The 26,560-nt window shown below is 44.2% G+C and overlaps 2 protein-coding genes across 3 annotated transcripts; one reads left to right on the plus strand and one right to left on the minus strand.

The window, feature by feature from the left end:
* The first annotated feature begins 6,357 nt into the window (after window positions 1-6,357).
* LOC136466661 (VIN3-like protein 2) lies at window positions 6,358-13,658 on the plus strand. The gene is made up of 4 exons (XM_066465124.1): window positions 6,358-6,715; window positions 9,803-10,529; window positions 11,467-11,774; window positions 11,853-13,658. The coding sequence occupies exons 1-4, from the start codon at window positions 6,697-6,699 to the stop codon at window positions 13,088-13,090; spliced, it is 2,292 nt and encodes a 763-aa protein (XP_066321221.1). The 5' UTR covers window positions 6,358-6,696; the 3' UTR covers window positions 13,091-13,658.
* Window positions 13,659-15,629: 1,971 nt separating this feature from the next.
* Window positions 15,630-20,058, minus strand: LOC136466660 (U-box domain-containing protein 52-like). 2 transcript variants are annotated; one of them, XM_066465123.1, is made up of 9 exons: window positions 19,751-20,058; window positions 19,387-19,508; window positions 19,015-19,136; window positions 18,705-18,875; window positions 18,055-18,325; window positions 17,811-17,897; window positions 17,092-17,643; window positions 16,076-16,834; window positions 15,630-15,992 (listed from the first exon to the last, which is right to left on the minus strand). In XM_066465123.1, the coding sequence occupies exons 1-9, from the start codon at window positions 20,004-20,006 to the stop codon at window positions 15,915-15,917; spliced, it is 2,418 nt and encodes an 805-aa protein (XP_066321220.1). In that variant the 5' UTR covers window positions 20,007-20,058; the 3' UTR covers window positions 15,630-15,914. The 2 variants fall into 2 exon arrangements, with proteins under 2 accessions (XP_066321220.1, XP_066321219.1); XM_066465122.1 differs by having other exon boundaries at window positions 18,055-18,364.
* Window positions 20,059-26,560: the final 6,502 nt, after the last annotated feature.

Here is a 26,560-nt window from a genome sequence, read left to right on the forward strand (position 1 = left end):
AACATTGGTTGGTTGAAGTATTGGAACTTGATTGCTTGCACTTGCTTGATCATTAGATTGAGATGATGTACTAGCCACTTGATCTTGTTCATTGTCATGAGATCCACTTGCACTAACTTGATTTGTATCATCTTACACATTTGAGTTAGAGAGCACTTGCACTTGATTATCTTCATCATCATTCACTTGCCTAGGCCTTAATTCACTAATATCCATGTTCTTTATGGCATTTGAAAGTGAATGCCTCTAACATCTTTCAAGTTCTCATTCTCTACTTGTGAACCCTTGGTTTCATCAAATTCAACATTATGAACTTTCTCAAGAGTACCACTATCTAAATTCCAAACTCTATATGCTTTGCTTATAGTGGAGTAACCAAGTAGAAATTTTTCATCATATTTCTTGTCAAACTTGCTCAATCTAGTGCCTTTCTTCAAGATATAGCATTTGTAACCAAAGACCCAAAACTATGCAATGTTGGGCTTTCTACCATTCAAGAGCTCATATGGTGTCTTCTCTTTCAATAGGTGACAATAGAGGCGGTTGCTACAATAGCAAGCTGTGTTGATAACTTCGGTCCAAAAAGATTGACTCACATTGTACTCACTAAGCATGGACCTTGTCATATCAATGAGTGTTCTATTCTTCCTCTAAACAAGGTCATTTGATTGTGGAGTGTACTTGACTAAGAATTGATGTCTAATTCTAAATTCATCACATAACTCATCAATTCTAGTGTTCTTGAACTCACTACCATTGTCACTTCTAACTCTCTTGATGGTTGTTTTAAACTCATTGTGAATGCCCTTGACAAATGATTTGAATGTTACAAACACATCACTTTTGTCCACTAGAAAGAATACCCATGTGTATCTAGTGTAATCATCCACTATCACAAAGCCATATTTATTACCACCAATGCTAGTGTATTGTGTTAGCCCAAACAAATCCATGTGCAATAACTCAAATACTTTACTAGTGCTCATCATGCTTTTCTTAGGATGGGTGTTTCCAACTTATTTGTCGGCTTGACAAGAGCTACAAAGCTTATCTTTTTTAAACACAACATCTTTTAAGCCTCTAACCAAGTCATACTTAACCAATCTATTCAATTGTTTCATTCCAACATGACCAAACCTTCTATGCCATAACCAACCCATGCTAGACTTAGTGAACAAGCATGTAGATAATTTAGCTTCACTAGCACTGAAATCAACCAAGTATAGATTCTCATATCTAAAGCCTTTAAATATCAAATTAGAGCCATCTACACTTATGATCTCTACATTATCTACCCCAAATATGCATTTGAATCCAAGATCACACAATTGAGCCATGAATAGCAAATTGAAGTTCAAGCTCTCTACTAGCAACACATTAGATATGCTCATGTCATTGAATATTGTAATCTTACCAAGCCCTTTGACCTTGCCTTTGACATTATCACCAAATGTGATACTATCATAACCATCATTGCCATTGGTGTTGATTGAGTTGAACATTCTTGCATCACCGGTCATGTGTTGAGTGCACCCACTATTAAGAACCCAATGCCTTCCTCCAGCTTTGTAATTAACCTATAAAAGAAGATCAATTCTTTTTAGGTACTCAAACTTGCTTGGGTCCTTGAAGGTTAGTTACCAAGGTCTTTGGTACCCAAATAGCCTTCTTCTTTGGGCCCACAATTGGTGTACCAATAAACTTAGCATTCACACCATTTGTACCCTTAGTAAGCATATAGCATGAATCAAGCTTAAGGGAGGATACATTAGCATTTTTGCTCTTGTTTTTGCACTCTTGCTCTTTATGACCAACTTGCTTGCAACTAGTGCAAAACCGACTATTGTTCTTCACAAAACTAGTCTTGTGAGGAGCAAAGGCCGCCTTATCTTTCTTGGGGGTATAGCCTAATCCCTCTTTGTAGAGAGAAGCTCTTTGGCTACCCAAGCACATAAGCAAGCGGTCATCACCACCATAGGCTTTAGCCAAAGTGTGAGTGAGCTTATTGACCTCCTTCTTGAGATTCTCATTCTCAACCATTAGTGAGGCATCACAAGTAAAACTATCACTACTAGATGAGGTAGAAGTAGAAGTACTACACGAAGGGTTAGTGGGAGGAACAATGATAGGCATAGAAAATGATTCATCAATTATATCACAAGTTAAACCTACATTGCAAGTTTTAACATGTCTCTTTTTATTTTGCTCATCAAGCAAAGATGAATGAGCCTTTTCAAGCTTTTTGTGAGCTTTGCCAAGCTTCTCATTGGCTTCCTCTAGCCTCTCATGAGATGCATTGAGCTCATCAAAGGCTTATTTAAGGTCTTTTAGTTTCTTACGCAAGCTTTTGCATTCCCTTCTCTTGATGTCAAAGTGTTCTCTAGCATCTTCTAGCATGTCAAATAATTCATCTTTAGTGGGTTCATCATTATCACTATCACTATCATTTTTATTTTCATGTTCATTTTCATCATCATGTTCTTCATCACTTTCATCATCACAAGATTGTACCTTAGTGGCCTTAGCCATGAAGCACGATGAAGATTTAAAGAGAGAAGGCTTCTCATTGATAGCAATGCTTGCAAGAACCTTCTTCTTGGTGGTCTTGTTATCATCACTATCATCATCATCATCACTTGAGGAAACATCACTATATCAAGTGACTACATATGAACCACCCTTCTTCTTCTTGAATGCCATCTTGTCCTTCTTCTCTTTTTTTCCTTCTTGTCCTTCTTCTTGTTCTTCTTGTTGTCATCACCATTGTTGCTATTGTATGGGCATTGAGCAACAAGATAATTTTTGCTTCCATATTTGAAGCACCTTCTTAACTCTTCTTTGTTCTTAGATGAAGACTTCTTTCTTCTAGCACGGTAGCCCTTCTTCATCATGAACTTGCCAAATTTCTTGACAAAGAGAGCCATCTTCTCATCATCATCATCATCCTAAGATCCATCCTCTTCACTTGATGTTTCTTGCTTAGCTTTGCCCTTAGATGATGTGGCTTTGAATGCCATGCTCTTTTTCTTATCATCCTTCTTGTCATCTTTCTTTTCCTTCTTTTCTTTCTTCTCATCTTCATCTCTATATGTGTCATCGGTCATGATGTCTCCCAATACTTAGTTTGGTGTCATGGTGTCCAAACCGTTTCTCACTAAAATGATGACCAATGTGCCAAATCTTGAAGGTAAGCATCTCAAGAACTTATGAGAGAAGTTCTCGTCCTTCACCTCTTCACCAAGTGTTTTAAGATCATTGACAAGCACTTGAAGCCTATGGAACATCTCTGGCACACTCTTATCCTCCTTCATCTTGAAGCTTGCAAACTTCTCTTTGAGGATGTATGCCTTTGCACCCTTCACGGCTTGAGTGCCCTCAAATGATTCTTTCAACTTCTTCCAAGCCTCATGAGCCATCTCAATATTCTTTATTTGCTCAAATGTTCTCTCATCAATTGCATCATGAATAGCACTTAGAGCAATGTCATTATTTTGGAGAAGCACTTCTTCGGCGGTGGTGGGATTTTCTGGATCACCAATCTCAATTTTAGTTTCCATCACCTTCCACACCTTTCTATTGATTGACTTGATGTGTGTGGTCATCTTTGACTTCCAATAAGGATAATTTATGCCATCAAATTGGGGTGGCTTCTTGGTGTTGTTGATTTGAGCCATTTTTTACACCAAAGGTTGTTAAGCCTCAAATCACGGTGACCTTAGCTCTGATACCACTTAAAAGGTCCTAATGGCTAGAGAGGGGATGAATAGCCTAATAAAAATTTCTACAACAATACTTAATAAAATGATTAGACAATTATGAGGTGAAGCAAGTGTTGCGCTAGCCTACTCAAAATACAAGCCACCTACCATAATTCTAGTTTAGATAGTATCTATTCACACAATAGCTATGACACTACCCTATGTTAGTGTGCTCTCAAAGGCTAACTAAAGAGCCACACCAACCAAGCAAGCAAGCTCTCACAACTAGCTACACTAAAGAGCTTGGTAATTAGTTTGTGGTAATGTAAAGAGAGTGATCAAGAAGGTTATACCACCATGTAGATGAAGGAACCAATCAATCACAAGAATGAATACCAATGAAGACCAATTACCTCAGAATTAATGATGAACACAATGATTTTTTACCGAGGTTCACTTGCTTGCCGGCAAGCTAGCCCTTGTTGTCGCGATTCACTCACTTGGAGGTTCACGCGCTAATTGGTTTCACACGCCAAACCCTCAATAGGGTGCCGCACAACCAACACAAGATGAGGATCACACAAGCCATGAGCAATCCACTAGAGTACATTTTGGCTCTCCGCCGGAGAAAGGTCAAGAACCCCTCACAATCACCACAATCGGAGCCGGAGACAATCACCACCCTCCGCTCGACGATCCTCGCTGCTCCAAGCCATCTAGGTGGTGGCAACCACTAAGAGTAACAAGCGAAACCCACAGCGAAACACGAACACCAAGTGTCTCTAGATGCAAACATTCAAGCAATGCACTTGGATTCTCTCCCAATCTCACAAAAATGATGAATCAATGATAGAGATGAGTGGGAGGGCTTTGGCTAAGCTCACAAGGTTGCTATGTCAATGCAAATGACCAAGAGAGTGAGCTTGAGCCAGCCATGGGATTTAAATAGAATCCCTTACAAAATAGAGCCGTTGTACCCCTTCACTGGGCACAACGCAGGCTGACCAGACGCTCCGGTCAAGTGGACCGGATGTTGGACCTCAGCGTTCAGTCACCCAACGACTGCCACGTGTCTCGATTTTAACGGTAACTTGTGTTCACCGGACACTACGCTATAACTGACTAGACGCTGAGCCACCAGCGTCCGATCATTTCCAGCAAGGTTCCAGAAACACCTTTTGCCCACCGGACGTGTCCGGTCATGCACGACCGGACCCTTCCATCGTCCGGTCAGAAACCCTAGCTTCTGAGCGCTGTCCGACAACAGGACCGGACTCACCTCGCCAGCGTCTGGTCAATCCATGACCCAGCGTCCGGTCGATTGACCGACACTGGCGTCTGTGCTGCCACACTTGACCGGACGCGCCGGTACTTCTGAGATCAGCGTTTGGTCACTTAGTGACTAGCAAGACTAACTCCTTTTCACCTCTAACTTCTTCACCCTTACTTAAATGTGCCAGCCACCAAGTGTATCACCTTTGTGCACATGTGTTAGCATATTTTCATAAACATTTTTAAGGGTGTTAGCATTCCACTAGATCCTAAATGCATATGTAATGAGTTAGAGCATCTAGTGGCACTTTGACAACCGTATTTCGATACGAGTTTCACCCCTCTTTATAGTACGGCTATCAAACCTAAATGTGATCATACTCTCTAAATATCTTGATCACCAAAACAAAATAGCTCATATGGTTTATACCTTTGACTTGAGCTTTTTGTTTTTCTCTTTCTTCTTTTCAAGACCAAGCACTTGATCATCACCATGTCATCATCATCATGCTATGATCTTCATTTGCTTCACCACTTGGAATGTGCTACCTATCTCATGATCACTTGATAAACTAGGTTAGCACTTAGGGTTTTATCAATTTACCAAAACCAAACTAGAGCTTTCAGCTATAGATAGACATCGACCAGCATGACATGTTTAGGTAAAGCTATGCCATATATTTTAGCCAAATAAATGATATCCATATATACTTACCGAGACAATAATAACGAACACATTTATTGCTATTTTTAATATACCACATTTATTATTTTATATTTTATATAGCCGGAACCATGTAGCACACTCTTCTCGTTCTCGAATTATCTAGGATATGTGCATAGGCATGAGATCCATTGATACAAAGGAGGAGAATGAAGATACACTCAATACAAATGTCCTATGTCCTCTAATAAAAGTACTTTAATTGCCATTGACATCAGTCTTATTGTCTGAGTTAGTGTCAAATTCAGATATATAAACCTCATAATCATCACATGACTTGCCCCTAATGCAACTGCGCCCTCATGGTATTGCCCAACACACGCCACACATGTATGTGTAGCCAACCTGTTCGGCTGATACGTTCTCAGCTTGTTTCAGCTTATTCTCTCACAGAACACTATTAAATCAGCCAAAATCAGCCAAAATCAGTTAAAACTGGATCAGCCGAACGCGCTGAATAGTCACTAATAATACGCTAATATGTGTTGTGTTACATCACCTACACGGCATAGAGACATCATGGGTAGCCATACTCTAGCCTCGCCGGTTTAAAAGTTGCCCAACAACCTCTCATCTCAAGTCATCGGAGACGTACACCTACCACTCCTCGGCTAAACCGCGCTCTCTCTCTCTCTCTGCCTAATCAATTTGACCGTAACAACAACGTCCAAGCCAACCGCATCCGAAACCAAAGCGGCTCGTTGCCCGTTCAACGAAGGCGGAGCGTAGCAACTCCGGAATACGCGGGAACTCGGGGGTGCCCACCGCAAAAGCGGCATCATCGCGTCGTTGATCCGCGTGCGTTAACCTCGCCTGCGTCGTGCAGCAGCCAGCCAGCATCCCAGCGGGAGGAGAGGAGAGGAGAGGAGGGAGGAGTCCACGCGAGTGAGGAGAGGAGAGGGAGCAGACGAGGGAGGAGAGGAGAGAGATCTTTCCCCCCCACCCACCCCCGACCCTTCCTCCCCCTCCTTTCGGTCTCTCCGGCGGGCGGGCAATTGGGTCATGGATCCCCCACGCGGAGGTCAGCGCTCCTCGTCCCCTCCCTCCACGGCTCTCCCTTTCCCACTACTTCTCCGCGCCGCGGTCGCCGCGCGGCTCGATCCGCGCGGCTGGTGGTTCGCTGCGCGGGTCTCCGCGCGCGGGTGGGGCCGATTGCGCGATGCGGAGCGGGATTCTCCGTCCGCGTCCCCGCGTCGAGGTTCCATGCCGCTCTCTCTCTCGCGCGCGGGTGGCGGCGGCGGGCCGTCTGCCCGTCCATCGTCCCTCGCGCGCCGCACGAGGCGCTCGTCCCCGCGAATCCGAGATTTACCGTGCATGCGCGGCGCCTGGCGGTTCCCGCGAGTTCAAATTGCTGGTCGGCTTAGTCTGTTCGCCGACGCATGGGGGGTCGGGCTCGGCGCCGCATGCGCGCGCGGGGATGCCGCCGGCGCCGGCTCCGGTAACGTTAGATTCGCGTGCATGCGGCGGTGGCTACTCGCATTGCGGCCGTTTCGCCCGTGTGGAGTGCGGCAGGGGGCGGCCGGGGGATTCGGTGCCTTTACGTCGTTGTCCGGGGATGTACGTGTCCACAGCTGCCGCCTCATTTGTTGGTACCCGGTGGTGGTAGCAAAGTATCTCTTTTGGGACGGGCGAAAAGCCTGGGTCGGTGGCTACCGCCTCAGCTGCTGGGGGGACTACTGTTGCGGCTTCGTGGATTTTAGATGCCCGTTGTGCGATTCCAATCGCGTTGACCTGGCCTTGTGGGATGTTTATGCGGATGCGTTGCTTTGTTTGCCTTGGTGGTGTGCTGGCTTTAGGTTGATGGATGTGGTAGTGTGTTGACTTTGTTTGTTATTATACAGATTTACAGAGGGTTTAAGTTTCTTAGCAGAAGCAGAGTGTCTTTCTTGCCTTCCATTGATGCTGTCTATAGGTAGAGGCTACGTTAGCATAAGGTTCCTATTACTAGCGAATAATATATGCTAGGAGCTACTGCTGCAGTTTGTGGATTTGGATGCCCATTGGGTGATCCCGATCACGTTGACCTGGTCATGTCGGATTTTTGTTCGGATGCGCCGCTTTGTTTGCCTTGTGGTGTGTCCGCTTTAGGTTGATGGAGGAAGCTGTGTGTTGATTTCATTTGTTTTACAGGTTTACAGAGTTTCTTAGCAGAGTGTGTTTTTTGCCTTCCATTGATGCCGTCTATAGGTTGACGCCACGCAGGTAGAAGGTTCCTAATACTAGTAGCTAATAATATATGCTGGGGGTTACTGTTACAGTTTGTGCATTTGGATGCCCATTGGGTGATCCTGATCGCGTTGGCGTGGCCGTGTAGGATTTTTATTCGCATGTGCTTCTTTTTTTGCCTTGTTGGTGTGGCCGCTTTAGGTTGACGGAGGAAGCCGTGTGTTGTTTCTATTTGTTATGCAGGTTTACAGAGGGTTTAAGTTCTTTGCAGAGTGTATTTCTTGCCTTCCATTTTTGCGGTTTATAGATAGAGGCTATGTAAGTAGAAGGTCCCTAATACTAGCTAATAATGTATGCTGGGGGCTAATGTTGCAGTTCGTGAATTTCGATGCCCATTTGGTGATTCTGACCGTGTTGACCTGGCTGTGTGGGTTTTATTCGCACACGCTGCTTTGTTTGCCTTGTTGTGTCCGCTTTAGGTTGGAGGCAGCCGTGTGTTGATTTCATTTGTTATACAGATTTACCGAGGGTTTAAGTTTCTTAGCAGAGTGTATTTCTTGCCTTTTCCATTGTTGCTGTCTATAGGTAGAGGCTGCACAAGTAGAATGTTCCTGACACTAGTAGCTAATATTATATGCGGAACACATTCATAGCTCCATAAAACATGCCTCGAATGTGGTGCCAGAATCTGAGTTATGTAGAAGTGCCATGCAAGTCTATTATAAATGGTCAGTTACGAAAGGCCTATGTATACTGGGAAATTGCACTAGAGTTATTATATTTTGTACCAAGTGCTCGATTACTTTTCTATTTATGGAATATATTTGCATGCTTTCCTTTTTTATGGATCCAACATTACTTTTTTCTGTAAAACATAATAGTAGTGCGGGAGGGATCTACAAATATGATGTAGTATTAAATTGAGGGGGGAAAGGAAAAATGCCACCAGGCCAGGTAACCCATAGAAGCCCAACAGCCCCCTCAATCCTAACTGCCTAGGGTAAAGAGGGCAAAAAAGGAGGGAGGCGGCCGCCGCCACCGGTGTGCGGGCTGAGGTGACAACCCCTTTGTGCTGGAGTCTGGATCGGAGGCAGTGGCCCCTGCTACTGCAGTGCGAATTGGAGGTGGTGTACCCTGCTGCTGCGTTGACCAGAGGTGGCCGCTGCGGCTAGTGCTGCTGGATAGGAGGATGACTCCTCCTGGGCGGTATCCTTCAGATCTCCCACTCTCTGTCTCGTGCTCTATTTCTCCCATGCTCCGTCTGTCTTTGTCTCCCGCCGGAATCTCCTGCTGTTTTCCTTTTTCTTCTACCGCTTTTATCCGCCGATGACACCTCATATGGTGCCTGCTACAAGTTATTTCCCGTGACTTGGATGCCAAAGCGATGATTTTGGGACGCCACACCCATAAGGCGGACGATGTACATATGTTAGTCAAGTTGTCAGGCATGGTGTTACCCCTTAGACTGCTCCGACACTTAAGTTAGCCTTAATAACAATGGTTTTTGCTAAGATATTTGATATCTTATAAAAACCATTGCAGCCTGAAACCAACATACTCTTGCATGGTATACATATATAACACTTCTAAATGTGCATTGGCAAACAAAAGAAGCTTGATTACACATGATTCTGTTCCAACACTATTTCTTGTTTGTTTATCTGTTTCTAGGATTATGTTGGAATGACTACCCTACACTCTTTGCAACCAGTATTCCTTGGATGCTTTATGGGATCTAATAAATTTAAAGTTTCTATTCTGGGCTTCAACTTTGATGATTTGTTATTATGAATTATGACTACAAAGTTCCTTTCAAACATGCTTCTGCTATATTTTTAAGCATATTGGTGATGTATCTAAGATTATAATGCTGCAAAAAACTTGAATTCTGTTTTGTATATATTGAATGGATTGTAATATGTTGTGTTATTTATTACTCCAGGAACAGTGATTGATCCTGCTAATTGTCGATTGATGAGTGTGGATGAAAAGCGAGAACTCGTTCGTGATTTATCAAAGAGCCCAGAAAGTGCTCCTGACAGGCTCCAGTCGTGGACCCGTCGGGAGATTGTAGAGATTCTTTGTTCTGATCTTGGAAGGGAGAGGAAATATACTGGTTTATCCAAACAGAGAATGCTAGATTATCTCTTCAGGGTGGTGTCTGGAAAATCATCTGGTCCTGTGGAACATGTACAAGAGAAAGAGAAAGGGAAAGAGAAAGGGAAAGAGAAAGAGAAAGAGAAAGAGAAAGAGTCAATTCCTGAGCCCAATACAACTAACCATCAGTCCCCTGCCAAACGACCGAGAAAGAGTGACAATCCATCACGATTACCGATTATCACAAACAACTCTGCAGCATCTGATGTAACTGGGCCACCTAATAATCCACGCTTCTGCCAAAATGTAGCTTGCAGGGCTATTCTCAGGGACAAATTTTGCAGACGCTGTTCATGCTGCATTTGTTTCAATTACGATGATAACAAGGACCCAAGCCTCTGGTTGTCGTGTAGTTCAGACCAACACTTACAAAAGGATACCTGTGGTTTTTCATGTCATCTTGAATGTGCTCTAAAGGATGAAAGAACTGGTATTCTGCAGAGTGGACAATGCAAGAAACTTGATGGTGGCTATTATTGCACTCGCTGTTGGAAACAGAATGATTTGCTTGGGTACTGTTCTGTAGCATCTTTTTGTTATACAGTTTTTATGCAATTTGATTCTTTTTTTTGTTCCTGTGCTTCCAGTCTTATTGCCTCCCTATCTTAGTCTGAGCTTCCAGTATATCTTGCACTGATAGAACAATTGAAAAATATTAGTTTGACAGTCGTGAGGTTTAGCTTTGATATTTTTCATCATAATTTATCTTCCAAATACTACACTTTTATGTACCTTACCTGGTGAAAAAGATCAAATCTTATTTTATATCACTTTCTTTTAGCTTTGCTGTTCTGTTCTTAGGGATTGATCCTTGTACTGTCATCATTTAATCAAGGGAAAGAATGCTCACAGGCAGAGAAGCAAGTTTTAGATATTTCAACTTTTTTTAGATTTACAATCAACCTGTCATGCTTTAACTTTATGCAATGAGCTATTGCTGTGGATACTCTATTCTACCTGGTTGAATGATCGATTCATCCAGTTTCCCTCTGGAGTAAGGTTTGTTCGGGACAGGCAGTTTTATGCTGCGAGTATTTTAGGTAGCAGACTATAAAACAGGTCCTCAACCCTATTTAATTTTCTAGTTTTTTATATCTTCTTGAGGGATCTTACTGCTCTAGTTTCAAGGTATGGAATGGATGAGTTCATAGTTTGATAAAAATTGAGCATTTGAGTTGATAAGGTAGGATGTACATGTAAATACGAACATAGCATGGAGAATTGAATGTTAGAACAATTATCTGTTAGGTTAGTCAGTTCATTTGAATTACCTCACAAGAGGAAAAACCAAAAAATGAAGAAGCTAGTTCTTCAAATTGGTTTCGGATTAATACTATTGCTCTGTTCTATTGATTGGAATGCGTGAATTGTTAATCGGCAGAGCCATTTTGGTATTGTTAACATGCTGAGCTAGCACATGACTATTGAATTTCCTTTCTCATTTCTCAGGTCCTGGAAGAAACAACTGGTCACAGCAAAAGATGCTCGGCGATTGGATGTATTGTGTCATCGTATTTATCTCAGTCATAAGATCCTTGCCTCCACAGAGAAGTACTTGGTATTGCATGAGATTGTTGATACAGCATTGAAGAAACTGGAGGCTGAGGTCGGTCCTATCTCTGGAGCTCCAAATATGGGTCGAGGAATTGTCAGTCGACTTACTGTTGGTGCCGAAGTTCAGAAACTTTGTGCTCAAGCTATAGATGCTATGGAATCATTGTTCTCAGATGTATCTCCTGCTAGTTCAAGAATTCAGCGTATGTTTTGTACTCTTTATGTTTGACATTCACATATACAAATGGAATTGACTAATTGAACCATGTTTCCATTTTCAGGACCATCTATGATACCACCAAACTTTGTAAAGTTTGAAGCTATAACCCAAACATCTGTTGTGGTATTTTTGGATTTGGTTCACTGTCCTATGCTTGCCCAAGAGGCAACTACGTTTAATGTCTGGCACCGAGTGGCTGTTACTGAATCGTACCTGTCAAATCCGAGTGGCATAATACTTGCGCCATCGAAAAAATTACCTGTCACTGGGCTTGCACCAGCTACAAGCTATATCTTTAAGGTTATTGCTTTCAAGAATTCGATCGAGTTGGGGTCATGGGAAATTAGAATGAAGACAAACTGTCAAAAGGATGATCCAAGGGGTTCAATGCCAGGTGGTACTGGACTAGGACAAAATAGTGAGAGCCCAAAGGCAAACAGTGATGGCCAGTCTGATCCTTCCTCAGAGGGTGTCGACTCAAACAATAATACTGCTGTTTATGCTGATCTAAACAAGTCCCCTGAAAGTGATTTTGAGTACTGTGAAAATCCTGAGATCCTAGATTCAGATAAAGCGTCTCATCACCCCAGTGAACGCATCGATGACTTGCAAAATATGCAGATGGCTGCAGATAGGGTAACAGAAGTCACTGAGCTGGAAGAAGCGCCTGGGCTCTCAGCCTCAGCCTTGGATGAGGAACCCAATGCTTGTGTTCAAACAGTGCTTCTCAGGGAGTCAAACTCACTAGAACACAATCAAAGAGCTGTAGTTCCTAGATCACAGGATACATCTAGTGTACTGGCTGGAAATGAGTTGATGATTGTTGGACCTCGATATGCTGGTTCTGTGCCACCCATTGCAACAAGAGGTGTGGAAAACAGCAAGGAGAAAGGTGGAAGGGGCTTCAAACCCAAACCTTGTGACAATGTTGTTCAAAATGGCTCTTCAAAGCCTGAAAGGGAACCAGGCAATTCGTCAAACAAAAGAACTTCTGGTAAAATGGAGGACCTTGGCCACAAGGATAATTTCTGTGAAGTGTCATATGAGTACTGTGTAAAGGTGGTCAGGTGGCTGGAGTGTGAGGGCTATATTGAAACAAACTTCAGGGTGAAGTTTCTTACATGGTTTAGCTTGCGTGCCACCCCGCAAGAGAGAAAGATAGTTAGTGTCTATGTGGATACTCTTATTGAGGACCCTGTCAGTCTTTCTGGCCAGCTCGTTGACAGCTTCTCGGAGAGGATATATAGCAAAAAGCGGCCTTCCATGCCTTCTGGTTTCTGCATGGACCTGTGGCATTAAGGAACTGCAAGATCTTACCATTTGCTTTGTAGGGAGCATATTCGGTCCCATTCTTTCGTTGCAGATCATTGCATTGATTCTTCATTGGAAATTTCACTGAAGTATTTGACTTACACATCTTCATTGAAACTTTCCTTAGCAATGACAGTAGGTTATGTTATCGGCCAACTTTTTCCTTTTCCGTTTTTTACATTTGCTCCATAATAGGTTACAGTGCTATCATCTGTACCGTCCATTTTAATCTTAGAGCATCAATAGGCTGCACTGTTCGGTCAGCTTGGGGCATCATGAATTTTGTGGCGTATAGCTGCTCGAAGAAGGATGTTGTCAGGCTGGATCAGGACTGCACCTGTGTCTGTGGGATGAAGCAGGCTTCGTATGGACGGTGACGAATCCGAGCTAACCATGTCTTGTCAGTAAAATGGTTGTGCTAGGATTGCATTTTCTTGCTGACTCTTGTTGGGATTGGGAGGGATGATGTTTAAGGTGCAGAATGTCTGCCTTAATTAATGTTATGTTGATGACTCATGCTTATCTATCTACTGTTGCATTTGTTGGTTCGCTGTTCTGTTTGAGGGCCTCCGGTTCTGTGTTGCACCTGTTTGAATTCCATTCTAGTGCACTGACACTGTACATGGCCAATGTAGCTTGGCATTCATGATTAAATGAGTGCTTGCGGCTTGGTCTATGGACTATGGTGCTTTGAATTTAGGTTTAAGTTTTTTTTTATTAGAACGACAAATAAGAATTTAGGTTTTTTATTAGAATGACTCTTCAAAATTAGGATTTAGAGGGTGAGTTTAAGAAAAAACCTTGCTGTTATCGTCTATATATAAACCATTCATCTCAGTGCAGAATACTAGTACAATCCATGCATCAAACATGGAAACGGAGATGAGAGTGCATTGGCTCAGTCGAAGCCGGTGCACGCGGCCGGCGCATGGGAGTTGGGAGGAGGGCTTGTGGATGACGAAGGACATGCACTATGGCACTGCCGGACGTAGGCGTCCGGGCACTCCCGCCGGCACTCTCGCCCACCTCCCGGAGCACCTGCGCCGCGTCCGTGCAGCCGAACATGGGCAGCTTCCACAGCGTCCAGTACCGGCCGTCGTAGTACCCCTCCGGTGGATCGTCGTCCCGGCCTGCACCTGCACGCATCGCACGCCATGCATGATCAGGTCGGTCTCATGCATGCATGGATCGATCTGGTGGTGGTGGTCAAATCAGATGATGAGACGGCCGGATATGGATAATTGGATACCTTGTCGAACTCCAGGCAGGGCACCCATCCTCTGGCCAGGATGAAGTACACCTCCTTGGCGACGGACTCCTCCGTCAGCGGCGGTAGGTACGACAGCGCCTCGTGCCTCGTGTTGGTGAAAGGGTTCCAGTTCCAGGTCTGTCTTCAGTCACGTGCGAGCTCAGTGTCAGCTTGCAAGAACGCTCACGAGCAGATAGACACTACGATGGGTTTGATTAGGTTGGGTCATCACCTTCACCTTCACGCAGCTTGTTCGGAAGCCGTTGGACGCGCTTGTCGTCCTCGCCCTGCAGGACGATGAGCCGGCTAGCAGCAGCCTCTGGCTCTGGGCGAGCTTTGCCGGTGGGTCTGGATGCAGCAGGCAGGCGGCGCCGGGCCGTGTTGACGAGCATGGCCGTCTTCACGGACGGAGAGAGGGTCGGATCGGAGGAGCTAGCTAGTGCGAGAATGAAGTAGGAGAGGACGAGAGGTGATGCTGATGCCACCTTTGGAGAAGAGCGGTGTTTTGTCCATTGGTCGAGGGACAAGACGGCGGAACCAGCAGAGCAATGGCTATCTCCCTCCCCTCGGTGTCACCGCCGACATGTCTCTTTCACCTCCCAACCCAACGGCGTTCAGCAGGGGCGGGCCACCAGCGGAAAATGTTTGAGCACCCACGGTTTTTGCCAATTGGAATCAGCAAAGCAACATTCTCCTTTTGGAAAAAAAGAAAAGAAAATACATCGGTGTGGTAGGCTGTAGGCAGGCTTTGTCACTAGTTTTTGGCTGTGTGCGTTGTTTTTAGCAGATTGTTTGGAACCACAGTGTGTTCAGTGAACGTAGTAGTTTACAAGGGGCATGACATGTCCCACTCACAAGAAAGCACACCAAATACACATTTTTCTGGGAAGCTTTAACATGGTAATGTCATGTAACTCCTTAGTAAAAATATCCATCGGATTTGTACACCACCACCAACGCAGAATCTGAGGCTGATCATGGAGGGACAGCATTCTGTCATGGAGCGCAGTAGGATAGGATTGATACACATTACATTTGACTGGGTTACTACTTTTTAGTGTCAAAATGTCCGGTTAATTTTTTTTTTGAAACGGAAAATGTCCGGTTAATGATCCCTTCGTTTCTGCATCATCATATGAGTGCAGCTATGACAGTACATATAGTCAACACTGACAAACCTCTCTCGCATAAAGAAATTTTAATACTGTACTTCCCATGATTATCAACTATCAAGTAGCAACTGGGAAGCGGGATATATATAGTCAACTGATGCCTGTGTGCAGCTGTCTGGTCTGACAAACAGGAGACAGTAGCAGGGGGCAAAGAGCAAACCCCTCATGATTCCTCAAAACAACAAATTTGTTATTGATTTACAGGTTCATGGTTAATCTCAGCGTCACACATTACATTTCCAGAATATAATGACCAGACATGCAAAGTCACCAAAAAAACTTCCAGGCTAAGTCGGTATATGTTTACAGAAGATTTATAGAACAGCAGATTCCAGTGTACGTGAGGCACATATAGACAGTTAGACAGACCTACTTCTGGTCCTCGTCATGTTTATATTGCAAACGATGCTCCTCCTTTCAATTTCCCGTCACTCAGAATGTCAACCAGGTCATTATCCAAACACAAATCCTGCAGTAAGCACAAACTTGAACATAGCGCCCCTGCAGATTAGATGATAGCATTATCTCGAGATTATCAGTAGGAGAAGTCACCTTGTCACTCGCTGAACGGTGATGAGCTTGATCCATGGAAGGAGGGAGTGAGGAAGAATATTCCGACGGCGAGACGAGCCGGTGCAGCCGGATCAGCTCGGGCATGACGACGGTCTCCAGGTCCGGCCGGTCCCTGCGCCGCATCTCGCAGCACTTGAGCGCGAGCTCGGCGAACGCCTGCGCCTCCTGCACGGGCCAGCCGGTCACTTTCCCGTCCAGGAGGTCGGAGAACGTGCCTTCCTCCAGCGCGTCGGAGACGGTGTACGCCAGCCCCATGGCCTCCCTGGCGGTGACCATCTGCAGGAAGATGACGCCCAGCGCGTACACGTCGGACTTGGTGCACACCAGCCCCGTCTTCTGGTACTCCGGGTCGATGTAGCAGAAGGTGCCCGCGGCCGCCGTCTCCCGGTACTGCGTCGTGGCCGCGGCGCCGTCCATGGACCGCGGGATGATGCGCGCCAGCCCGACGTCGCCGATCTTGGTCACGAAGTTGCTGTCAAGCAGGATGTTGCCCGGCTTGAGGTCGCGGTGCACGAACGCCTCGGGCTTCATCTTGTGCAGGTACAGCAGGCCGCTCGCGATCTCCACGGCGATCCTGAACCGGAGCTGCCATGGCAGTGGTGGCGTGCCGGAGTGGCAGAACAGGCGGTCCTCCAGGCTACCGTTCGGCATGTACTCGTACACCAGGCACCCGTACTCCGGGCACGCCCCGACCAGGTGCACCATGTTCGGGTGACGAATGTTGTTCAGCAGCTCAACCTGATGAATGATGAAAGATTATTCATCACATCTTCATAAATGTGAAACCAATCGTGTATGCAACAGGCATGTAATACCTATCATTCCTATCACGATGAATATAGAGAGTTAGAGACATCATTAAACAGCAAACAGGATATGCTTTTGTCAAACAAACTTACACAAAGGTCATATAGTTTGGACTTTGGAAATTAGGAATACTAGCGGCAAACAAGATATGTTTCGTCAGACAAAATCAGCTGTGAGCATATATATACCTCCTGTTGAAACTGCTTGAGTCCCTGAGTTATATTAGAATAGAGGATCTTGATGGCCACAAGAGTGTTGTTAAGTGTGGCCTTGTAGACTGGTCCATAACCTCCTTCCCCAATCTTCAGCTCGTCAGCGAAATGATTAGTCGCGTTCGTGATATCGTCCGCGGTAAATGTTCTGCACTCGAGCCTAGTAGGCAGGCACTCGAGCATCCTTTTAGTCTCAATTGGCCTTGGCAAGGCTTTAAGCTTGAGGTCAAGCTTGCGAGTCTCTTCTGGAGTAGACCCGGTCCTGTTGTCATCTCTAGGCGAGCTAATCGGTGGCCAGCGTCTCAAGATCGGGTGAATTACATCTTGTGAATCATGATCTTTAAACTCCTCTGCAATCCTTTCTCCACGTTGAGCGTCATGAGGTGGAGTGTCGAGGGTCAAGAGTTTATGCTTTGGTCCAATTGCTGACTGAGAACATGCTTCTGCTTCTGCTTCTGCCTCCGGTTTGTTTCTGTGAGATGGGGGGATGGAAGAGCTTTCTGGGTTTCTGGTCATCTCCTTGTGTTCCTGTTCAAAACATGCACATGAATTTTCAGTCACACAATCAGGCCCAAATAGGCAACAAACTGTGGCCAAAATGATTGCTTCAGATTTAGTTCAGATTCGGAATTGTAACCACAATCATTTTACAGTGTAAGTAATAATCATCAGCAAGCACAAGGTACCAATAATACCTCTGTGTAATTATTCCATGGAAGCATATCACCATTCTTTTCCTTACGTTCGATTCTGAAGAGGCTTAGTTCAGCTTCATCATCTTCCTGCAGATCATATATATGCTGTTGGTAAGCCCGTGTGTATGCGTCGCAATAACATTTTTGCAAATGAATGGATCTTCAAAACAACAGATAGCATGTGGAAGTGTTGAGAGCATAGTGTTAGATGGCGGTAATTTGATTCAGTGCATTCTTCACTTGCCGTTGGTGACAATGGACTGTAGACATTGTATCCAGGATTTAGAGTGCTATCCTTGAGGCTTGAGTCATCAAATCCCAGGAATTGTCTACGTGGAGCATGAGATGCTTGTTCCTTGTCCGTATTCAGAGAAAGCAATGGATGTCTATATTGCTGATCAACGTCGTTTAGGAATCCACTTGGGCATGAAGATGCTGTTTGTACAGATGAAGAGTCGCTATGCCGTTGTTGATCTGATGACATGAAGCTTCCATCTTCTGTTGATTCATCAGAACTGGCATAGATGGGCATCAGAGCACGTACTGGTATAGGCCTGAGCAGAGTTCAAATGTTGTGAAAGAAACAGAAACTAGCAGCATGTACAAAAACAAAAAAAAACACAGAAGAGTCATGGAATGATGGAATTGAAGAGGACAAATTTTCTTCAAAAAAAGAATTGAAGAGGACAAATAGTTCAAATAATTTATCAGCGCAAATCTAAACAAATTGCAGATAGATAAGGTAGTGCAAATATTGACCAGAAGACAATTTCGACGTGGTTGTTAAAAAACTCACTGTTTTCATGTACGGTTGAAAATTTGCAACAAGACTAGCTTGCCTACGGCTGACAAAGATGATCATTTCTGCAGATGGAAAGAAAAATTTAAACTCACCTTGAAAGATTGTGTCCAGGCAGGTCAGATTTCAAATCTTCTTTGCCTGTATCATTTGCATAAGTGGCAGGCCTGAAAGAAGAAATCTTTCCTTTTGCTATCACATACACTGAACAGAAGGTCGGTGCAGATTTTGTGACAGATGTTGGCACATCCAGTTTCCATATTGTTCTGGAAAAAGTAAGGGAAAACATGCATGACACACTCGCTCATTGAAGTTGGAGAATTTTGTTTCAAGCATGATTGATACCAATGGAATCATTTGAGAAATAGAATCGTGTGTACGATTTGTTTAAGAGTTTACACCAACCTTGTAAATGCATTCCTGGATGCTGACCCCAGTACTAACTTATCGACCTTGTTGCTCACAACAAAATTAACAATCGCTTTCGACACATCTGTTCCATCCAGGACAATTTCCCTGCATTGCAACTGTAGATATTAAAGTAAGTCAGACAAAAAGGTTATTATGGTACCAAATCGTTATGTTTATGCAGAAGAGATCAAAGAAAGGGGCACTTATAGTGTCATATATAAAGCAACGATCCTTGTGAATATCATTTAAACAAGTGGTTAATCAACATCTGCATTGCCTTTTTCTCTCTCCAAAATTCAGATGCAGAAAAAATAAATGAACATTTTGTTTCATTACAAGGAAAGGTAAGGTGGTGACGGTGCATACCCCTCTCCTGCTGCAGAAACACTGGAAGGGTATCATCAGATCTTTAGCCTGAAGATCCATCTGAGCATGAAAATCGGCCGGAATGTCATCCTGTACGTGTGATATGGCGAACTGCTTACCACCTGCACACATGGCAATCAGAAATTCAGACATTCAGCAACACGTCTGACTATTGCATTTTTGAACAATTGGTCGATCGAGAAAATTGGGGATAATTATGCTCCACACTGCGCGTAGAATGAACTGGCACATCTGAACTACCCCCTCAAGCAATCAAATCGCGTTTGCGTAGCATCGCATCGCGCCGGGGAATTTAACTAATTAATCAAGAACCAGATCCCCTTCCTTCCTGTTGATTACGTACCGGGGCCCTGGAGGAAGGTGGGCTTGCGGCGGACGTGGATGAGGAAGAAGGGCCGGGCGCGGGAGAGGATGTTGTCGGCGGCCCACTTGAGCGCGTACTGGCTGCCCCTGTCGCCGTCGACGGCGACGGCCGCCCTCCCGTGGTCACTCGACGAGAGCGGGTTGCAGTGCTTCACGGCAGCGTCGGCGGCGTCATTGCGGGTGTCCTTCTTCTTCGCCGGTGCCACGATGGGCTGCGTGTTGAACGTGTACGACATCTCCGGGCAGTGCTGGTCGTGGCGGAGGTGGAGGACGAGGGCATGGCGTCGATGGCGTCAACCAATGGCCTGGTGGTGGCGGTGGCGAGGGATAAGAGTGCGCGGAAATTGAGGACGCCCGCGAGTTTGGCGGGGAACCCGCTGCTGCTGCATGCCACTCCTCTGTTTGCCCTTGAAAAGGGGAGAGGCAGAGAGCCCAAGCCCAAAGCTTGCAAGGCCCAGAAATAATAATAGTTTTATTCTTCTTTAACAAATTTCGTCATACATATTATTTATAACTATTATATATCTACATACCATATAGGCCCCGTTCGGCTTACTCTATATTCAGCTTGTTTTTTCAGCTGAAACAACATTTTTCTCTCATAACAATTCAGCCACAACAGTATTTTTCAGCCAGTTTCAACTAAGATTCAGCAAGCCGAACGGAGCAATAATGTTAAAAAGCATGGAGATTCTTCTATCCCACTTTTTTTCACTTTATTACAAACTGCCCTCACGCCACTCTCGTATTCATCCAGGACCTACATTTTTTTAGAAGATCTAGAACCTACTGATTTGAGAAGATTCAGGCCTGTTCGCTTCGCTGAAAAAACAAGCTGAAATACTGTTCCGGCTGATTTGTTATGAGACAAAAACACTGTTCCGACTAAAAAGACAAGTCGAAAAATACGAATTATAAGACAAACGAACATGAGCAACTCGTCAATCCATGTCATACTATTTGATTAGTTGACCTAACGCTCGAATGAAGCCTGGGTGAAGCTCTAGGCAGTCTAATGAAGTTGCGTGCTTTTACGTTTCTAGCAAAGCGCACAGTGTGTTGAATACCTTAGGGTCTCTTTGGCACGGCTTATGTCGGCTTCGGCTTCATCTATTTTGTGCAAATTGAGGCACTGTAGCATGAAGCCGTTTTGTAAACCGAGGTTAAAATAAACTAGAAGCCGGAAAAAACTAGTTTTTCTGGCTTCACCGGCTTTGGCTTCACCGGTAAAGCCGTTTTGGATGAGCCGTGCCAAAGGGGGCTTTAATATGGGCAGGTGCTGGAGCCCGAGTGGGGTACCCAAGGTTGCCGGTGAAAGGACCGTGACGCCTAAGAGGGGGGTGAATTAGGCAACTTAAAAAATCTAACACTAAACTATGGCCTCTTTTTTTAACCCTAGCAAAACCTATGCAATAGATAAACTATCTAGATGTGCAACTATGGTTTTGCAAGTGTGTTGTTATCTCTACCGTAAACGTAGTAAAGTAAACAATGTAAATGCAGAAGCTAAAGAGCAAGATAGAGATATGCAAACTCCCGTCGATGACTCCGGTATTTTTACCGAGGTATCGAGAAGCGCACAAACTTTCCCTTAGTCCTCGTTGGAGCCCCTCACAAGGAATCCCTCGCAAGGGCCAAGCTCCCGGTCGGGTAACTCCATGGATAGCCTTGGGCCTTCCCCACGCGTAAGTGTGTCTCCGACGTGCCTTCTGGCAAGCCTCTTCTGGATGCTCCCCGCCGTCTTCACTATCAAGCTTCCAGCCGAAACGCCGTGGGCCTTGTTCCCTCCGGTACACGGTGGCGGCCACACCACAAACGCGGTTGATGTGATCTCGCAAGACTTCAAGCCCCTTCGATGTACAATAATGGTGCTCGTAAGCACCGAGTGGTAAGAGGTATGCAAACCTCACTAAACACTAGGTCTAAACCTAGAGCAAGCGTATAAGCGGTGGTCTAATCAACCTAAGCACTTCGCAAAGCACCTACGCTAATCACCTGATGAATCACTAAGCACTATACAAGTGGAGATTACTAAAATGGTGTATTAACACCATTGGTATGTTTTCTCAGCTCCACACCTCTCAAATGGCGATTGGGGGTTGTATTTATAAGCCCCACTGAGAAAGTAGCCGTTAGGGTCGAATTCTCGCGAAACTGCTACTGACCGGACGCTGAATCGTCCTGACCAGACGTGTCCGGTCGTCCCGACCGTTGAGCCAGCAATATACTGATCGGACACTGGCCAGCGTCCGGTCGCCTGCCACCGGACATGTTCGGTCGCAGATTTGCCGCTTTGGAACCTTACTGTACTCGATCGGACGCTGTTGTCCTACATCCGGTCGGTTGCCGCCAGCGTCCGGCCTAGGGTCCGGTCGCCTGTCTGTCGAGCCACTTGCCCAGCGTCCGGTCACAGCGTCCAGTTGCTTGTCCAGCGTCCGGTCCAGTATCCAGTCACCACAGTAAGCTCATTTCTTCGTGATCTTGCATACGGCTTGGTTCCAATCTTCATGCTTAGACTTTGCTTGATCTCTTGGGTCTTCTCTTGTGCTCCTAAGGTCTTGCTTGAGGTGTTGATCATCGGATCATCACGTCGCCTTCGTCCAAGTTACGTCTTGCACCCTATTGAACTACAAAACAAACACTTGTAAATTCATTAGTCCAATTTGGTTATGTTGGTCATCAAACACCAAAATTCAAAGTAAATGGGCCAAGGGTCCATCTTCCTTACAATCTTCCCCTTTTTGGTGATTGATGCCAACACGACCAAAGGAAGCAAATAATAAGAATTTGGAAGTTAAAAAACTATCTACTTGCTAGGATGCAATGCAAGGGGCAAGGTTATATGGTTATATGATACTAATTGACAGATACCAATTAAAACTTTACTTAAAAGCTTGTCTTGTCCTTGCAAATGTCCCCATGTGATATTATGGATTAAAGCCTAGCTTTCTAAAAAAAATCTCCCATTACTTAGGCTAACCCATAATTCACTTTCCTCCCTTTCTCGAACCATTACTACTTGTGACTAAATGCTTGTCTTTGGTCCTTCAAATTCCCCCCCTTTAGCATCAAACACCCAAAAGAAATACATTAGTAGAACAAGAGAGGGTCAAACTTTGTGAACCAAATGAAGGATTTGATTAGCATGGAATAGGTCACAAAACTTGATTATCACATTATATAGACTAAGCTTCCCCTAAAATTATGCATACATATGATAAAAAGCAAAGCATATGCATAATTAGCAATTTATTGCACAAGAGAGGTTAATCTATATAATGCATGGAGAAAGCAAATATATATCAAAGTGAGATCAACATGGTGATATCGGTTTAGAAATACCACATGTGAAAATCAATTTGATTTCTACCAATTGAAGTATAGTGCTTTCCTCCAGAGACTCCATTTTCCTTGTAGTGAGACTACTACACACAAGATAAGCTTGAAAAGATGTTAGTCTCAAAGCATCCAACTTGTAGATTAAGCCCCCCCCCCCCCTAAATTTGTGCACACAAGTGTTGAATACTTGTAAAATTTGTGCACATTGATTTAAGTACCAAAATACCACTTGAAAGATGATATTTGGGAGAGATTATCTATAATTTGGACTTTGGCACATATTAGATAAATAATTGTAAAACAAGCTATGTGTCATGCTCCTAAATAATTTTAAACCATGTAGGTTTGCTCCAAGGGTTGATAATAAAACCGAGCAAGCCTACCATATGATATACCTATTGAATGCATGACAAAAGATTTAAGCATGTAAAGGCAAACATAGGTATGAAAGATAACTAGATGCTTTAAGAGTATATCAATTGAAAAACAATACCAATTGAAATGAATACTAATTGAAAGCAATGACATCTAGTTACCTAACATGGGAAGGGAAATTTGGGTCCATAGTATTCACTAACCTACTTGGCAATGATTTTGTCCATCATGATGCACCCCATGAAATGCACCCATACTTTGCCAAGTCTCCAAATTCCCTGAAGTCTGATGGACTTCTCACTTCCCTTTCGGGATCCAACCTTCTTGGTGCTCTTTATGTTTGAAATAATTTCCTTTGGCACCCAAAAGCGTTTGACCCCATTGTTGGCTTGCTTGTTCACCTTGATGGCCACCACCTTATCATTTTTCTTCTTCTTCAAGAGATAAGGTGTGGAGGCCTTCTTGTCCACCTTGTTGGTGTAGGTGTTGGAGACCTTGCTTGTTTGCTTTTTCTCCTTCTTCTTTGCTCCTCTCCCATTCTTCACCTTGCACTCATAGGACTTGTGACCTTCCTTGTGGCACACGTAACAAACCATGGTTTGTCCTTCATCAAGCTTCTTCACTCCCTTGACGGTGTTATCTTGATGAAGTTGGGTTTGCTTCGCCTTGCCTTTCACTTGATTCAAGTCCTTGGTGAGGCGAGCTACTTTTTGCTTGAGTTGCTCATTCTCCTTTGCAACCTCTTGTGTGCATGTATCTACAATAACTTTCTCAACATAAACTTGGTTGCACAAAGGTGAGTCTAAACATAAATCATTGCAAGAAGTAGAGGTATCCTTTTTCGACATGTTAAAGATAGAACTTTTCTTTTTATATGTCTTGGTGGGGGTTGTGCTAACGGCTTCAAGATTAGCAACTTTATTAGTTAGCTCATCACAATATTTGCACATGGTTTCCATTTTAGCAAGCAAACTATTATATGCTTCTTGTGAGCTAGCTAACTTTTCTTTTAATTTTTCATTTTTTTTACAAGTTGCTCATCATTGATTGTGCATGCATTTGTTGTTGCACTAGCCTCAAGTTTCTTAATTTTATTAGATAGTTCAACATTGAAATTAGCAAAGTTCTCATATTGTTCAAGCAAGGTTTTGTATGCTTTTTATGAACTATCTAGCTTTTCTTTTAAACTTTTAAGCTTCTTTTGTTGACTAATGCAAGCTTTAGCATAATTAAGATTTTCTTGCACAAGTTCATGATAAGAAGGCATATCATCATCACTATCACTCTCACTAGAGGAAGAGCTTTCGTTACCTCATGCCATAAGGCACACATGAGAAGAGCTTGATGATGAGTGCTTGCGGCCTCGCCTCTTGTGATGGGGTTCTTCTTCACTTGAAGAATCATCCCATGATCTTATTGATGTGAGGGCTTGGTTCTTGCATGTCTTCTTCTTTGTCTTGGGTGTGGGCTTGTTTGGACAAACTTCCACAAAGTGCTCCAACTCGCCGCATCCATAGCATCCTCTCTTTCTTTGCTTGTTTCTTTGATTAGTGAAAATGAGGTCTTGAATTTGGATGGGCACACCCTTGACATTGAGCCTTACGATCATCTTCTCTACCTTTTTGATAAATTTGATTGATTCTTCATCAAGGTCGGAGGTGGAGGAGGAAGATTGATCATCATCACTTGATTCTTGTTCATCATCATCCTCATCCTCATCTTCTTCTTCTTCACTTGAGAAGCTTGAGCTTGAGCTTGACTCAACTTTCTTGCCCTTCATCTTTTTCTTCTCGCTACAAGTGAGAGCTTTGCCTTTGCTTGATGAAGATGCTTCTCCTTGACCCATCTTACGTGACATTTCAAATGCCACTAGCTTGCCAATGACAATGCCCGGGGTCATGGTGCTCAAGTTCTCCATGTTGTGAAGGATGGTGATGATGCTTGCATATTTCTTTTGTGGTAGCACAGAGATGATCTTCCTCACGATGTCCGCATCATCTAGTTTTAATAATCCTATAGAATGGAGCTCATTGATAATTAGATTCAAACGAGAATACATATCACGAACAAGCTCATCATCATTCATAGTAAAGGAATCATAGTTTTGCTTTGATAGACAATGTTTTTGCTCACGGACATTGCTTGTGCCGTCATGGAGCTCTTGGAGTTTTAACTAAATTTCATGTGCCGTATTTAAAGTGAAAACTTGGTTAAAAACATCCATACTAAGTGATTCAAACAAGCAATTTTTTGTTCTAGCATTGAAGTGCATTTCTTTTTCATCACTCTTTGTGGGTTTTCGGGATTCTTGATGGGTTTCATCCCATCATGAGTGACTCTCCATACACCCAAATCAACTGCCTCAAGGTGGCAAGCCATTCTAGCTTTATAGTATAGGAAGTTGGTGCCGTCAAAGTGCGGAGGCCTAGCGATATCCATCCCAACCACTCTACAATAGCGTTGGCTCAACGGCGGTTAAGCTAAAGGTCCAAATATGAGCCAACCTGGCTCTGATACCAATTGAAAGGACCATGACATCTAAGAGGGGGGGTGAATTAGGCAACTTAAAAAATCTAACACTAAACTATGGCTTCTTTTTCTAACCCTAGCAAAACCTATGCAATAGATAAACTATCTAGATGTGTAACTATAGTTTTGCTAGTGTGTTGCTATCTCTACCGCAAATATAGTAATGTAAACAATGTAAATGCGGAATCTAAAGAGCAAGGTAGAGATATGCAAACTCCCGTCGACAACTCCGGTATTTTTACCGAGGTATCGAGAAGCGCGCAAGCTTCCCCCTAGTCCTCGTTGGAGACCCTCGCAAGGAATCCCTTGCAAAGGCCAAGCTCCTGGTCGGGTAACTCCGTGGATAGCCTCGGGCCTTCCCCACGCGCAAGTGGGTCTCCGACGTGCCTTCCGGCAAGCCTCTCCCGGATGCTCCCCGCTGTCTTCACTATCAAGCTTCCAGCCGAAACGCCACGGGCCTTGTTCCCTCCAGTACACAGTGGCAGCCATACCACAAACGCGGTTGGTGTGATCTCGCAAGACTTCAAGCCCCTCCAATGTACAACAA

Source organism: Miscanthus floridulus, chromosome 7 (assembly GCF_019320115.1).
Source record: "Miscanthus floridulus cultivar M001 chromosome 7, ASM1932011v1, whole genome shotgun sequence".
NCBI classification, from domain to species: domain Eukaryota; kingdom Viridiplantae; phylum Streptophyta; class Magnoliopsida; order Poales; family Poaceae; genus Miscanthus; species Miscanthus floridulus.